Source organism: Diachasma alloeum, unplaced genomic scaffold (assembly GCF_001412515.2).
Source record: "Diachasma alloeum isolate Michigan unplaced genomic scaffold, Dall2.0 Dall_scaffold_01031, whole genome shotgun sequence".
Classification (NCBI taxonomy): domain Eukaryota; kingdom Metazoa; phylum Arthropoda; class Insecta; order Hymenoptera; family Braconidae; genus Diachasma; species Diachasma alloeum.
The window spans coordinates 102,858-119,561 of NW_021681143.1; the positions used below are offsets into that span (position 1 = coordinate 102,858).

Below are 16,704 nucleotides of genomic sequence, written 5' to 3' on the forward strand. Positions count from 1 at the left end.
GAAGGATTACGTGGGAATAATCAATCTTTCAAGTGTGAGATTTATTCTATTTGTGACTAATTTTTTCCTGAATTTACAAAATAATGCTCAACATCATGAATTTCATAAATCACTCGTTGAATTCTCAAAAGTCTAACGATCGACAGTTGCGAACAGAAATTCTCCGAAAAACCGTGGAGCGTCAGTGTTTACATGCGCAGGGGAATTGAAAGACGGAGCTTGTGCCCAAGTACATCGATCATTCCGATGTTTTTTACGTTTTAGTTCGATGTTTTAGCGATCTCTTTCGATGCCATTGTGCTCCACGGTATCCGTTACGATCGGTGAGGGGGATCGTGAGCGTGCGCACAGAGTCAACGTCACCCTCGGTTGTGAGGATTTTAGTGTTCATATTTGCGTAACACTGGTGTTGATCACCTCGTCGTGCAGTGTCCGGTGTGGTTGATTTCAGTGTTTCTCGTGCTTTTTTAAAATAATAATTGAAGATGCCTGCCAAGGGGACACGAAAAAGGAAATTGAAGGAACGTGCATCATTGGAGAAGAACGAAAATATTGGGTGAGAAGATTAAATAAATTAAATTTAGTTGAACATATAAATTACTCGTGAAATTGTTCTTTATACATTGCATGCGCTAGAGGTCAAAAGGTATTCAGTGAGAGGTCCACGGGTCGACTTTGTTTGTTTTTAGTTTTTTTGAGTCGTAGAATCGGAATTGGTTTGTGGGGCTTCACCAAACTTTTTACCAGAATTTTCCTGATTTTAATTCAGTTAATGAAATAATTGCACGATAATTTACATTTTTAATTTTTAATTTTTTTTATTTGGAGGATAAATATTATGTTCATATTTTGATGAAAGCAAAACAGTTTTATGGAAACTATCACGCATTCCTGTAATTACGTATCTACTGATTAATTGTGTCAATATTGCTCCTCCTTAATATCTTGTTATTTCAGGCCAATTAAGGATCAAATTTTGTATGCCTCGATAAGTGTCCTTGATAGCCAAAAGATGAAAGTGTTACCGTTAAAAGAGATCTTCTTTTATTGGAAGAACTCCAGCGAAAAGTTACCTGTCACAGAACGAGTACTGCGTGCATCAAATAATGGTCGCTCCTCATCCCTGAAAATTCTCGAAGATGGTGCAGAGAAGGATGTTGTCATTGCAAAAACTTCATGTGAGTGAACTACATTTTTTTTTATGAATGCTCAGAATGTTGCAATCAAATATTTTATTGTTGATGTATAAACATCTATACGCGCGGTATTTACATTCTGTGACTCTCGAGTATAAGCTCTCTCGCTCCCGCAATGCCGGAAAAATAAAAAAAAATCTAAAAAAATCCAAATAAAAAAAAAGAATAAATTAAAAAAATAACAAAAACAAAAAGAACAATTGATACGACAGCAGTAAGTTATCCCGTATTATGTGTAAAGATCATGCGTACGGTACCTCTGTGTTTTTGTATGAGTGTATTCATATGATTAATTGGAAAAAAAGGGAAGAAATTACTGAAAATTTCATAAATTCTCAGTAATTATAAAAGAATGAGAATGAATCATATAAATACACTTCTTAAATATTCGAATTTTCGTTTAGAACTTGAGTTAAAGTTGGAGTGTACAGGGCTAACATCGTATACTACACGGAAACAAAAACACCAGAAAAATTATCATACTTGCACCCTCAATTGGGTTTAAAGAACTCTGCCAGGTAAAGTTTATCACGAAGAGTACGAAGCATTAGTAGTTAATCCGGATTTTTTCCACGAAATTGAATGATTTTTTATTGAAAATTTCATCAGAACTATGTTCCTCGTAGCACAGTAAAATAAGTAGGACACTGATTCTTTACAAAATATATTCCCGAAATATTACTGATTCCACAGAATTAAATACCGTGCTCAGAGGAATTTCACTGTATGTGAGAATATTGTCGCCAAGGAATGCAGTATTGTAGCATATATTCAATGTATTTTTATCAGTGTTGACACTAAATTTCTTTCTGTGCTTGGTGGTTGGAACTACTTAACTATACGGCACGGTAGCGTAACTTGCCCAATAGATGGACGGTTAAGACCGATAGCTGGATGATTGAGGGAGTTTTTTTGGTAAAAAATGGAGTCGTCCATCTACTGGGCAAGTTACCCTAATTTTCAACTGGATTTATAGAAAACCATTGTCGCATTTTTTCCTCAGTAGGAGATAATGAAACCGAAAATAGTAAGAGAAATTACGTAATTCCACAGATGACCTATTGCAACTGAGGAAGTCCTTGGAGAATGCAAGGAGGCCATTGAAACCAAAGTTAACCTGGGAACCAACGCAGTCGGTGAAGTCTTCAACAATGAAGATTGTTCCTCAGATGGTTAAAGTAAGTATATGTGTTTTATACACGTGGGACAAGAGCTTCATTAGTTCCATTTATTTTGAGAGATATTCACGTTTCGTTTCATGTATGAGTATCTTCGCGTATGTCTAGAACTGTGTCGATAACCCCAGAACATTCATTACAAAAAATAGTAAATTCTGGTTCTTAATTGGTACCAATGGAACCCAAATCTGTGCTTAATCCCAGCTCGTTCGGTTGAATGGTTACAGAGATATAGCAATTTCTCAAAAATAATTTTTTACAAATATATCAAGAACGACTTGACCAATTTCATTTTTTTTAAATCGAACTAATCGTTACGATGATACCTATCCCATCGCATAGCAATGTAATCACCCCGCTGTGCAAAAATTGAATTTTATTGTTATATTTTCATTTCTTCGACCAATTTGCTTGTTACCACATTCACTTGAAAAATAATCGATATAGAAACTTGAAACTCCGTAGGATTTCAGGTGTTATAGTAACGAAGTTTGGTATTGTAGATGGACGAAATCGGACGAGTAGTTCCACAGATATTCTTCATATTTCCGGAAATAACTTTATATGTGAACCCATTTTCTTCAATATCTTCCAAATTACTGCTCAGATTCCAGTTTTTCTTTTTTCAAAATACTCGTCTGAGCGTCTACGATCGAGATCAGCCAAATTATGAATATCCATCGATACAAAGTTTTTGAGATATTAGCGTTTTTCTCACTTGTGTATAAAATTTTGTGTCGATAGATTGAGTACATATCCGTTATAGAGCCGTTTATCGACCTAAAAAAATGGCACATAGACATTTTTTTATTAATCAACCCATCACCGAACATCCTTAATATCTCGAAAACTGGTTCACTGACATCAATTTTTTCAACACCAAAATATTTTTATGAGATTATCCATCGAATAAAATCAGAAAGTTAAGTAGAAATTGCCATTTTTCATTTTTGAAATAGAATTGCTGTGAATTCATTCGGAAGCTTACTACCAATGGAATTGGTAGGAATAAGAAAATGTAAAGACTAATAATGCATGAAGTAGCGGTGTTTTTCTATCGAAGCACTTCACTCGCGTGGATCTCCGGTAAAATCCTCGTCATCTTAAAAGCTCTCAACCATTTCATTTTTTTTCCGTGTACTAAGTTGATGGTTTAAAAAAAAGAAGTTAATGTATCATTTAACCCAACAGATTTCAGAACACAACAAAGAGAAAAGCGTAGAAGAATCAAACCGTCGCCGCGATTCCGCCATGCAGCAAGATGGAATTCTGCAGAGCCCCAATAGCCGTGAAAACCAGGGAGAAATCGAAGTTGCTGTAGCGAGAGATGAGTCAGCCTACTTTGGAATTGTCGAATATTGATTCTCAAGTAAGTTATATTTGCAGCAGGGAATCCTTGGAGGGCTTAAAACTTGAACACTTCCCTTTCTGCCTCGCAATTAACTCTACACACAACCTTGATACTTCGTTAGTCGCACCGCGCCGCACTCTTAACAATGGTTTCAATAACACTGGTTTCAAGCCATTAAAAAATATTCAAAAATTTTCACATCTCATTTCACTTATCGATTTATTTATTGAATGAAATGACATATTCAGAAATTTCTAGAGAAATTTAGGGAAATCTTGCATAAAAGCTTTACCAATAATGATCTCCATAAAAGAAACTCCGAAAAGAAAATAATGAAATTTTTATGTCGAAAATCCATGGCTTGATCCGTGTTACGGAACAGCGCAGCGCTGAATAATTGGAAAAAAATACTTCACTTTGCACTGCCATAAATAATTAATAATAATACTCACAGTCGCAATGTTTTAAACATTTCATTATATACCGAAATCCTGAAGGTCATTGTTAAATCATCTTCATATTGTTTGCATAGGTATTTATTCATTTTTTTGCCATGCAGCTCCGTTTACGGCGCGACCAACCGCGTTCGTAAGTCTTGTGCCACCTCAAGTCAGGATAATATTTTAGCCCTGTTTCGTGAAAGGTGTTTTCACCACTTTGCCTTATTCAGACTATTACGAAAGAGATTTAAGTTAACAAAATCGGTTTGTCAGTGATGACTGCACTAGGGAACGGTAGTTGGGGCACGATAAATGTTGAAAATGATCCTAAAAATTCCACACTTGTAAGTGATATAAAGCCTGAAGTTTTCATATCCAATGATAAATAGGGAAAATTTTAGAATAATTAAAATTTTGAAGTCAACTGATAAGTTGGAAATTGGTAAAATGTCCGGAAGAAAGTGATAATTATTTCGTTCTTGCAATTATTGATGATACATGAATAGTTTGGCTGTCAGAACCGCGCATATTATACCGATATTAGAATTTTCATTCCTCTGGACCTATCGCGAATGCACAGGAGTGATATTTCATTACTTCTACTTCAATTACTCATATCAAATGTAACGATTAATCCACCCTGGCCAACGACTGGCATCCAACGCTTGGCTAAGATACCTGATCCCACCTTAACATCCTAAACTTGACGTTCTTCTTGCGAAAAAAATAAGCAGCGGTGGTATTGTAAACAAGCAGGTGACATCGAAAATGTAACAGTGAGCATATACCTACAGATCTGCTGCTGAATGATGTGTTAGGATGTGTAAGGTTTTTTTCGCCATCAATACGTTGATTTTGCAAAAAGGTATTAAAATAGGTGGGATAGTTTTAGAGATATTCAAAAACAGTTGGGTATATCGGGACGAAATTGCACACAGAGTTAGTTGCCAATCGTGTTTGATAAAAAAGTGGAAAAAAAAATTCTCTCCCTCCACTAGTAGAGACAAATGTATTAATCCATCCGACATAATTTCAAACTAGCAATCGGAACTAGATTTGGAGAAAATAAATACGGAAAATTATCGATGCCGCGCGACGAATTTCGATAAAGAATATAGGTGCGAGGGATTGAAATATTTCTCTTATTCACCCCGGTAGTTTATTGCTTTTTGGCGTCATGACATTCAGCACAGTACATCATTCCTCATATTTCCATTTTTTTTTCAACGTTTTTTTGATCTCCTAGCAGGATGAAATATTCTATTCATCTTAATTCACACACCCTCTTGATCAATTCATTTCTTGGACATGTTATTTCTATACTTGGGGAGTATTATTAATACACCGAAGTATGAAAAATACTTAAAATGAAAAGTCTCCAAGAACTCAGAAATTTAAAGTGATATATTATTTATGATGCAGATTGATGAATTTCTCCTGTCTTCATCACCACCTGGCGAAGATCTCGCAAAGCTTGCAGATTTACTAGTGCAGAAATCGAAAACTCAGTCGATCCCTACGCAGGTTTCAAAGAATGATGATGATCAATCCAAGGTAAGTGGGGCCAATATATTTTCATTCTTACTCGTAATGCGCGACTTGAGCATATTTCCGAAAATTATACTTATGCTGAAAAATATATAAATGACACCCTTGTAAGGAAATTGAGCTGAATGAAACCACCCTCCCTTTTATCGATAAATTATATTTCGATCGCATTGGTTGTTTATCGATCTTTGAGTGATTATCAGTTAAGCAGTGACCATGAGTCAATCGATTGCCCATTATTCGTCAATTGCTAGTCTCTGCTGGAGCCAATCATTATTATAGTTATGAGACCACAATAATTCTCAAGGGCTCGCGCTACGTTAGTTTAAAAATTTTTTAAATACCTTCGAATGCCAAGTAATAATGTATTTGTCATATTCATACAGAAAAAACCTCGAGTTGTTGAAGGACACAGACTGCCATCTGGTGATAATCGTACGGCTCATGTTATGGCAATTACTGGCAAAAAGGCCTTTGCAACAACTTCCGGCGGGAAGAAATCGGTAAGTACATGCGTTTCGATTCTTTGTATAGTATATCACGCAATCAGGGCGTAAATTAAATTTCATTTCAGGCGAGATTTGTAATCACACGTGTGGAAAACGAAATTTTCGCCTGAATAGTGGACGTTATTTTACTTTATAAAATCTGCTGCACCTCTAGTTTACACACACTTGTAACATAAAGTACATGACGCAACTCGTGGGTTAAGTCGGATTGCACAGACTCGTGCGATGTAAAATAATCATAATAAAAAAATTTTAAAAATTCTTTCAGGTGAATCAGTCCAATCCAAAATTCTTGTCGCATCAAAATCCTTCGAGCAGTTCAACGCAGGAAGCTCGCATTGAACAACTCGAAAAAAATCTCAAGGAGTTATCCGAAGAGAATGGAGAGTTGATGAAGGCAAGAGATAGTGATGCAGATGTAATTGAACGATATAAAAAAAATTTTCATAAGCGTAAAACGACGGTAACAAAAGACGATCACCTGGTTGACGTAATAGAGGAGAAAATTGAAGAAACTATTAAAGATGCATTTGCAGAACACCAGCAGCAGCACATTTTTGAAGTAAGAATTAAATTTCCATCTATTAACAGTATCTCACTGCCATTACACATCGTTGAATGTCCGTCATTTTCGGTGCCGAGAAATCCTTCATTCACTTCAATTTCTTTTGGCTCATAAGAATCAACTGCGAAATTAACGAAGTGCAAGATGCATATGTTTCAATTTACCACGTTTATTCACACCCAATCCATAGCTGAAATGTTGTCGCGATTTACAGCTGTGCGTCTTGACTTTGAAATATTTGTCTCAATATTACCTGAACAATACTCTGAACCGACGTCATTTGTTTCGCGGAAAGTCAACCTGTAAGTATGCCGTACATAAGTGAAGTTTTGTTACTTTAGCTGCACTTTTCCATTATTTTTTTTTCTCTCTTCGAACGTCATCGGAACACGTGTTAAATTCAGTTTTTCAACGATTAACTTATTAATTGTGCCCAAGGCTCCTGAATATACCGAATAATGTGCTAGGAAATATCCATGAAATTTGCTGCATTTTTTAGAAATCCTGTCACGAGTCATAATAACCCGAGTACTTGAAAATTCTTGAGTATTTTCCGAAACTTGGATTGCTGAGTCAAACTGTTGCCAAACTGCATGCATACATGCTGCTCAGCAGGGTGACTTAACCCTTCGACGAGAATTGCCGTCTCCCCACCGGCGGGTCAGTCAAGGCTATACGCGTGTGTGTAACATTGAAGATAGCAAAGCCAACGGTAGTACTGTTGGGTCTGGTGCCACGCACCTCGCTCTAGAGATAATCATTGTTCTTATACTACACTTCAAGAGAAATTGTGGTTTATACATGTGATTGATCATTTTCTCTACAAATATGAGTGAAAAACTCCATTCCGAGGAATGTGTAAACCTGAGGCATACGTGTTTCCTATAGTTGTGAAACGATCATGGGTCAGTGCAAGAGGGAAACCCTGTCTGTGACGGTAGTCACTCACACATAGCTGGACCGCACGTGATTGTTTCTTCCCTTTCTTTGATCACACCGATACAGTTTGGTCTCTTACTCTCGGCAGAGGGTTAAGGGGAATACACGATTAATTTTCAAAGTAAGAGGAGTTCTCGGCGAATTATTCTCTCCATTCACATCTCGATCAGCAGGAGCTGCGATTCGATATTCTTTTCCTTACTCTTTTTTATAAATACCGCTGCACTCTGATGCTCCTTGAATTGTTTCAGATTGAAATCAGTTCAAAAACTCGTTTATTGCTCAGCAACAAGCCGTGGTATAACCGGAAATTATCGCTTATAATACCCGAAGAGCTTCAAAATGATCGGGTATTTCTCGCAAACTTCGTTACATACAAACGATTATTTTTTCCATCCAAATTCCGACCAAACGAAGCAACGGTTTTGAAATCACGTGGTGTGTATGAAATAGATAATTTTGGGTTATACCACGGCTTTTACTGAGCAATAAAAAAAACATTTTTTCAGCCAATTTCGTACCAGGAAAATGTCTAACCCCCTGCTTCCCCTGCTTCTATGGGCCCGAAAATAATCAGGTATTTCTCTCAATTTCCCTCAAGTTTAGCACGGCCGAACTTCACGCACATGTTTTTGAACAACGAAACATTCGGGAAATACCCGGTAATTTCCAAGCACTCGGGGTTTTATAACTGAATATGTCAAGTTTCGCATGTGAAAAAAAATCTTTGTATGCAGGGAGGTTTGTGGAAAATACTTCGATTCATTTTGAAGCTCAAGGGATATTCGGTGATACGTATATCCATGGTGTTGCATGATTATTTTTTTTATTCAGATTCCCAAAGCTCAGCAAGAATATCTGCTCTCTGATCTGTTCATCAAGAGTCTGCTGAAAGAATTAACCGCACAAGACATGTGCTACAGAGTAGTGCAGAACCTTTGGGATCGGGAGACACGTAATGTAATTCGGTATAACCAGCCTCGGGAGAAATCGAAAGGATTCAGGTTCGTCGACCCCAAGGAAACCCAACTGATAACTCGTAAGTTGGACAGCAAAACAACACAAAGAAAAAAAGTTTCTGGTTTAATTAGTTCGCTTAGAATCATACAGTGAAGAATGGGAAAAGAGGCCTCTGTTGACTGTAGCATTGTTCGGTATTAAAGAGATACGCAACCAATGCTGAAGTTCACACCGACCTCTTTCCCAATTTTTTACTGTGCAGTAAAAATTGCACTCAAATTTATGACTTTTTAATGTCTCCAGCACTCTGTGATACTGCAATGACTGAATTCAACCAGAAATTGATACTGAGAACCAGGGAATTCTTGTCTCTGTGAAAAATTACAATCCTGGAACGTTCTAGCATATTAGTTTTGTCAGCAGTATTCGTTAGTTGGCGATGTAGTTCAGGTAGTTCAGTTCATCACATTCCAAAATCGTTCACTCAATTTACGTTATGTCAGAATTTTGGTCACACTTGCCATTGCCATTTTGAACTAACTGTAGGCAGATGTAAACTAATTGTTACAAATGTTTCGGTATTAACAGTTTGAAACCTTTCCCGTGATTCGTATTTTCAATTACCCAATCCGATTTAGATACACTGATTGTATATATCTGACAGTCCACTCAATGTATTGTCACCATGGAGCTGTATCCGAATTCCAAGTTATATTGTCACTAGTCATAAATATTCGTCATATTTCCGTCGATCTCACAACAGCTAATGACATGTTACATAAAGGGTAAGTGAAATGTCATGTAATTCATTCGCATCTCTGATTTTGTTACAAATATGTGCATCCGTCTCCTTCAGATTTCATGATGAAATTACTCTTTGTCGAAGGAGGAACCTTAGCCGAATAGCCCCACTTACGCTCTTACTTCCCGCTACTGAAATCCAGATTCCCTCTTTGGCGAAACTGAATATATTTTGAATTTCACCCGCCTGAAAGAAACCCTTGGCATCGTTCAAAATTAATCCGTACACCACATTGATAGAAGGTTAATGCTGCTACGTTCGGCAAGTTAAGAGAACATATATTGTTCGCACGTAATTTTTTTCTTATATGAAAATGAGAAAAATTATTTGGTTTATAGCATGAAATATACTAAAGTGCGTCCTCTAGCGTTATTAATCGCGATGATTATTATCCTCTAATTCCTGAGGATCGATACAGCTGAAAAACCCCCGTCCCTATCGCGAGTCGCTTGTCTCGATCCCGTTTGACACATGTCTCCATACTCATTCATTCGTCCTCCATGCTAGTTTTGCCCATGTCCCAATCTCGATTTGTAATTTTCATAATATCGGATTATATGTTCATCAATGGCGGACACTATTTAATATATAAATTGGAAATATTCTTAGAATCCTCTATATATAGAGAATATACAGAGATATTATATATCTGAAACACCAATAATAATATCCATCTGTGGTAACAAGAAAATTTTTATATCAAATTCAATAACTTATAACTTATTTTCTTGTTGTCAGGATAAATTGAAACCAAAACAGGTAACCTTTGAAATCGATTATCTATGCGTCGAATTTTTTCAACATTAATGCCAAGTTATGTGTCAACCACAGGGCGATAACAAAAATAGAAAAATTACAATGGAGCACGGTAAAATGGGTGCATTTTTTCAGATGCTGAAGAAATCCTGTGTCAATATCGGAAAATTTGCGGCAAAATACAACAATTTACCGCGGTAAATCCGAATAATATTGCTGCTATTGCGTATCAAACATTGGGACGCTGCCACATGAATTTTAACGGGTCTGTCGAAATGAACCATTTCACCATGCTAGCACAGTAATTTCATGAAATTTTTTTCTCAGTGTATGGAATTTCTGTTAGTTTCATTGGAAATATTCTTAGAATCCTCTATATATAGAGAATATACAGAGATATTATATATCTGAAACACCAATACCCAGATAGCAAAATTATCCGATATGCTAGAATTTATCCACAAGTTTTGGCTAAGGTTTTTGGATAAATTTAAGATCATTTTTCGACAGTTTGACGACATAAGGACGGCATATTTTGATGTTAAACTGTCAACTTAACAACGAAATTTGCTCCAAATTTACTGAGAAATTTGAAGTTGATATGCGCATATGACCATCACCAAAGTTGATGATGAAATTAGGAGTAGATTCTAAATGTAATGATGAATATTATTGCCTCTTTATAGGCGATGAGAAAATGAGTCAAATTTCAAATAAAATTAGCAGCAAATTATTGAATAAAGTACGCGGCAAATTACCCGATAAAATTAGAGGCAACTTATTCGACAAAAATAATGGCAAATTATTAGGCAAAATTAACGGCAAATTATCAGATGAAATTAGTGGCAAATTATCGGATAAAATTAACGGCAACTTATCAGATGAAATTAGCGGCAAATTATCAGATAGAATCAATGGCAAGTGAACGGATAAAATGGGCGAAAATTTTCATTGGAATATGTATTCATATACATGAATAAAATGAGGACTTAATAATGCAAATTTCTTGTGCGTTGAATCTCACTTACCATGCCCAATCATACAAAATTTTTTACGTAACTTATGATAAGTAAGGTTTTTAGCAAGTGTGAGATTTACGGCCCGAGCCGAAAATGAGGGTTGTAATCACTCTCGCCAAAAAGTGTCCCAAAAACTTGACCCGTGGGGAGGTTATATCACGAGCCAGAAGCATTGAAACCCTCAAATTTTTCGTATTTTGAATTTTGCTTGCAAACGATGTACAATGGTCTGAAACGTCAAAATACGAAGTTTGACAACTATGTGTGTATGTGCGGGTGTCCACCTGGTGGTGAACTTCTAGAAAATCTAACTAATAAAGGACTAAAATGATTTTAAAAAATCTAAAATTTAGTCAGATTAGAAGGTATTAATTAGAATTAACTCTGCGCTAAAGTTCAGCTCAATCGGTTTGGCCATTTTTGAGAATTCCTCATTCGTTTCTAAATTGTTCTCCGCAAATATCTAAAAAACTAGCCAGCCGATTTCATTTTTTTAAATTATTAGTCTCAATGTCGCCTATCAGAATCAGTCGAAATATACCCATCCGTACAAAGTTTTCGAGATATCTACATTTTTCTGTTTTCGGCTCAAAACCCTTGCCAACACTCGAACATCCGAAAAAATCAAGAGATTAACTCCAAATTTGGCATGGAGTTTCCTCTTGTTTTTTAGATTTTTTATCTAAAGGTTATTGCGACATAGCGTAGGACGCGTAAATGTTAGGATGTGAATCTGAAATTATGGCTACTAGGTAATATTATTGAGTCCTAATTGTGAATTTGAAATTGAAGTGAAGTTGAAATTTGAAATTCGGGAAGTTGAAATTCTTGCTTCCTGCATATCAAATTTCAACTTCCCGAATTTCAAATTTCAACTTCACGAATTTCAACTCGCGTCGGGAAGTTATACATGTGTCCTGTTAAGGGACACATGCAGCAAATTTCAAATTTTGAATGTCAAATTTCAACTTTCCGAATTTCAAATTTCAACTTCCCGAGTTTCAAATTTCAACATCAAGAATTTAAAATTTCAACTTCACGAATTTCAAATTTCAACTTCACAAATTTCAAATCGCGTCGGGAAGTTATACATGTGTCCCGTTGCGGGATACATGCAGCAAATTTGAAATTTCAAGTTTCACATTTCAAATTTCGAATTGCGAATTTCTAATTTCAAATTTCGAATTTCAAATTTCAAACTTCGAATTTTTTCCTCTTGCCATCGATGTCTAAGTATCCAGAGAAGTAAAAGAGCCATTACGTTGAAACATTTACATTCAGGGACTCTAAAAAAATGATATCAATAGGGGAGAGTGGGGCAAAGTGAAATGACGGGGCAAAGTGAAATACTTGAAAAAATGATCATTTGACACATTTCAGAAAACTTTTGTTTTTTTTCTTATAAGCGGGTTAACATGGAGGTCTCATGAGGGTCATATTTTGGTTATATTGGGGTCATGTAACGATCCTTGTCCTCTTCTAACTCGAAGGGCCAAAAAAGTTGGGAAAAGGGTCACATGGGGTGTGTTTCACTTTGCCCCGCCGTTTCACTTTGCCCCGTCATTTCACTTTGCCCCACCCTCCCCTATCTACACAATTCTGTCGGCAGTATCTTTACCTGATTATCTAGTAAATAGTGATTTTTGAGATATCCACATTCCCTGAGATGCGAAGAAATATTCTTATGGTTTGGTTATTCCTATAACTAGATTTTCTAATGAATTCGTACCTGGATTACTCCATGATGAAAGATTCAGAAATAATGCGGTGATAATGAAAAGCACTGCTGACAAGGTTCTTGTTAATTTGTTAAACGAGAGATGATCAACGTGAAGGGGCTTCAGAATTGAAAACATCCAAGACAAATCATACGGATGAGAAAATTTAAGGGATCTCCTCAGTAAATTTTTTTCTAAAATTTTAGACAAAAATTCACTGAGGAGATTTTTGTCTGAAAAACAAAAATTTAGACAAAAACTTACTGAAGGGATTTTTGTCTAAAATTTTAGAGAAAAATTTACTGAGGAGATCAGTTCTTCTATTGAGGGGCGGTCACACCACTTTTTTCAGGTATCAGAAGCATTTGATGACAAATTCTGGCAATTTTTTTTACAATGTTTTGTTCATGTCAAGAAAAATTGTAGCTAAAACAAAGTTGGAAGTTTTATTTTTTAATAACAATTATTTTTTATTTGTAAGAAAAAATTGAGTAATCTCAAATTCCGCACGTTAGATTTCTCGCGATTTGATATCGAATACCCAATAAAAATTTCGTTGGAAAGCGTTGAAAATTGTAGGATAAGAGGTTTTTTTAGCACACTGTGTGTAAAATGACATTTTACGCACGCTTCGCGTGCGCAAAACCCCACTTCCCGCACATTGTGATAAAAAATAGGGTTCGATACTCACGGGAAAAGTGTTTTTAGACTCGTGGGATTATATCACTCGCCTTCGACTCGTGCTATAAACCTCCCACGAGCCCAAAACCCCTTTCCCGAAATCGTATCGAAATATACTATTACGAGTGAAAAACGTCGGAAAATTACTAGTTTTTTTCTATTAAATTAAAAATGAATGTTATTGAAAAATGAGAATTTAACTCCTCTCTTTACCTAACGCTTTCTTCCATGTGCACAGGGAATTGATTAGAAAATTACCAGAATTTCCCATCAAATGCTTCTGAAACTTAAAAAAAAATAGTCCGGTCTCCATCGTAATTTTTCGCCATTTTTCATTAGTAAACCTATCTAGTCCCATAATTTTCTTTATTTTATAACAAAAATTTCGTTGGATATTCCACATGACCTTTCCCAAAATTAAGCGACTGGAATTTGAGATTAGTAAATTTTTTCTGTTGAATAAAAAATATTTGTCATTAAGAAATTGCAAATGAATCACTACAATTTTCCAGCAAATGCTTCTAATTCAAAAATTCTGGTGGATTTCTATTGAACTTTCAGTTAGTTTTTGGAATCGATTCTATTGAAATTTTTAGTAGTACTACCACTAGTGCTCTAAAATTATCGGATTTTTTTCGAAAGCTTCATTGCCTAGGAACGATTATGTCAAATTTTTCTGCAAAATTTTACACACTTGTTTCTAAGCAGGGAAGTTTGAGAAAAATATCCAATGAATTTTGAAGCACGAGTGGTATTTGACGGAATATTTACTCACTCGGATTTTGGCCAAGCAGAGTGCGGTATTTGAAGCTGTCATTGTATTTTGTTCATCTATCACACAAAATGTTCAACGTGAAATCCATTGAAAGACGAGAAACATTTGAAAAGCTACTAGTTTCTGTTGGAAATTTTTTAGAAATGTCCGAAATAAGACTCTTTGACAGCCTTAAATACTGCGTTCTGATTGGCTGAAATCCGAGTGAGTGAAATATTCAGGAGAAAGTCTAATGGAAAAAGTCAACAGAATTCTGTAGTGAAATGGTAAAACGAGGTAAGTGCATTTTTCATATTTTTGCAAAACTCGAATTATTTTAGTAGGGTGAACTGCCCATATGCGGAACACTACCCAAGAACGGAACATTTCTCAGATTTTACGAGATTTCTCAAATTTCGGCCAAGCTATCGATTTGATTTTTTTTTCTAAATTAAGTTTATATCCCTCCTCATGACGTCATCACAAATCTGATCGGCTATCGATTACCTCCTGCTGAATATTGGAGAAAAATCCTGGCAGCAGCCAGTTTGCGGCGATTGATAGTTACGCGTGCCATTTGACGGTTTTTTTTTGAAGCGATGTTTATTAGATTTTAAATCACAAAATGCGGTAAGTTGTGATTGATATTGATATAAAATCCTTCATTCTTCAATATTTCCATATCAATTTCATCAGAAAAATGCTATTGTATTGAATATATGGGGGTTCCGTCTTTAGGGTTAGTTTTCCACGCAATTCCAAACGAACGGAACACTCATACGGGTGGATACCTATGTCAAGTGGGAATACGGTGATACTGTGGAAAGTGTATTGGCGGTTAATGAACTAATAATATAATGAAGTTAATCGGAATCGTATCCCTAAATTAGTTTATTTTCTTCATTTTTTCGCGTAGATGGCTTGAAAAGGTAAAAACACACGAAAAATACACGAAGAGGAGGGAGAATAATCAGCCAAGGCAGAAGAGGTTAGGAAACCCTCTCAACGGTTTAAATACACAAAAAAAATCTAGAAGAAGCGATTGAGGCTGTGAAATCGGGGAACAGCTCTCTAAATAATGCATCAATTAATTATGGTATCCCCAAAACTACATTGCATTCACGAGTNCAGCCAAGGCAGAAGAGGTTAGGAAACCCTCTCAATGGTTTAAATACACAAAAAAAATCTAGAAGAAGCGATTGAGGCTGTGAAATCGGGGAACAGCTCTCTAAATAATGCATCAATTAATTATGGTATCCCCAACACTACATTGCATTCACGAGTCAACGACTAAGTATCTGGATTTTCTCATGGTCGTCAGTCTGTATTGACAGTTGGGGGAATCCACCGAAAAGATATAAATTTCGGGAGGAATTGAACAAAATTGTATATTTTCCGATTAATATCCTCCTCGATATGACTTCGCATCAGGAATTAATCTGTCAACGTCACACTAACCTCCAATGTTCCGTAAATGGGCAGACGATGTTTCACTCTTGGCAAAAGTGTTCCGTCCTTGGTATATTCGATGTGCGTGTACTTATTAATTATTTGCAATTATTTCCCATCAAGTGATAGGTTCCTTCATTTTTTCTCAGAAAATAGACTAAATTTGGAATTAGGCAGTATTTTTCTTAAATTTTTCAAGNTCACTCTTGGCAAAAGTGTTCCGTCCTCGGTATATTCGATGTGCGTGTACTTATTAATTATTTGCAATTATTTCCCATCAAGTGATAGGTTCCTTCATTTTTTCTCAGAAAATAGACTAAATTTGGAATTAGGCAGTATTTTTCTTAAATTTTTCAAGAGAAAATTTCAATATTTCATGACTGTGTAAACTTCCGAAAGGGCTTAAATGTTCCGTAAATGGGCAGTTCACCCTAACACGTGAATTTAGGAGATAATGTCAAAATACATTTTTTGTTGGAAAATGAGCTACAAAAAAGGTCTAGTAGCATTTTTTCTTAAAATCACTCCTTACTAAGATAATCTGAGTTTCAAAAAGATATGAAAAATGCACCTACCTCGTTTTACCATTTCACTACCGAATTAGATTTTTTTTTCTATATATTCTATTCGACATATCTTCTATACATTATTTCGGCTGAAATTGTTCAAGCTTTCTCGTTTGATTGTCTTAATTAGGAAAAAAAGAAGAATAGAATGAAAAAAGAGACAAGTTTAGTCGTCGAAATTCTATGGGAGATATTTTAAGAGAAACTATATAGGGGAGGGTGGGGCAAAGTGGAACGGTGGGGCAAAATGGAACGGCGGGGCAAAGTGGAACG

At 35.9% G+C, this 16,704-nt stretch overlaps 1 protein-coding gene across 1 annotated transcript in view; it reads left to right on the forward strand.

Annotated features, from left to right (window-relative positions):
• The first annotated feature begins 420 nt into the window (after positions 1–420).
• LOC107045630 overlaps positions 421–16,704 on the forward strand; it is a 29,640-nt gene continuing 13,356 nt past the window's right edge. Inside the window, exons 1-8 of the mRNA XM_015267952.1 lie at positions 421–556; positions 958–1,178; positions 2,250–2,374; positions 3,566–3,743; positions 5,588–5,719; positions 6,100–6,216; positions 6,491–6,784; positions 8,561–8,765. Of these exons, the coding sequence (XP_015123438.1) occupies positions 3,702–3,743; positions 5,588–5,719; positions 6,100–6,216; positions 6,491–6,784; positions 8,561–8,765 (790 nt within the window). The 5' untranslated portion in view covers positions 421–556; positions 958–1,178; positions 2,250–2,374; positions 3,566–3,701. The remainder of the gene's footprint in view (positions 557–957; positions 1,179–2,249; positions 2,375–3,565; positions 3,744–5,587; positions 5,720–6,099; positions 6,217–6,490; positions 6,785–8,560; positions 8,766–16,704) is intronic.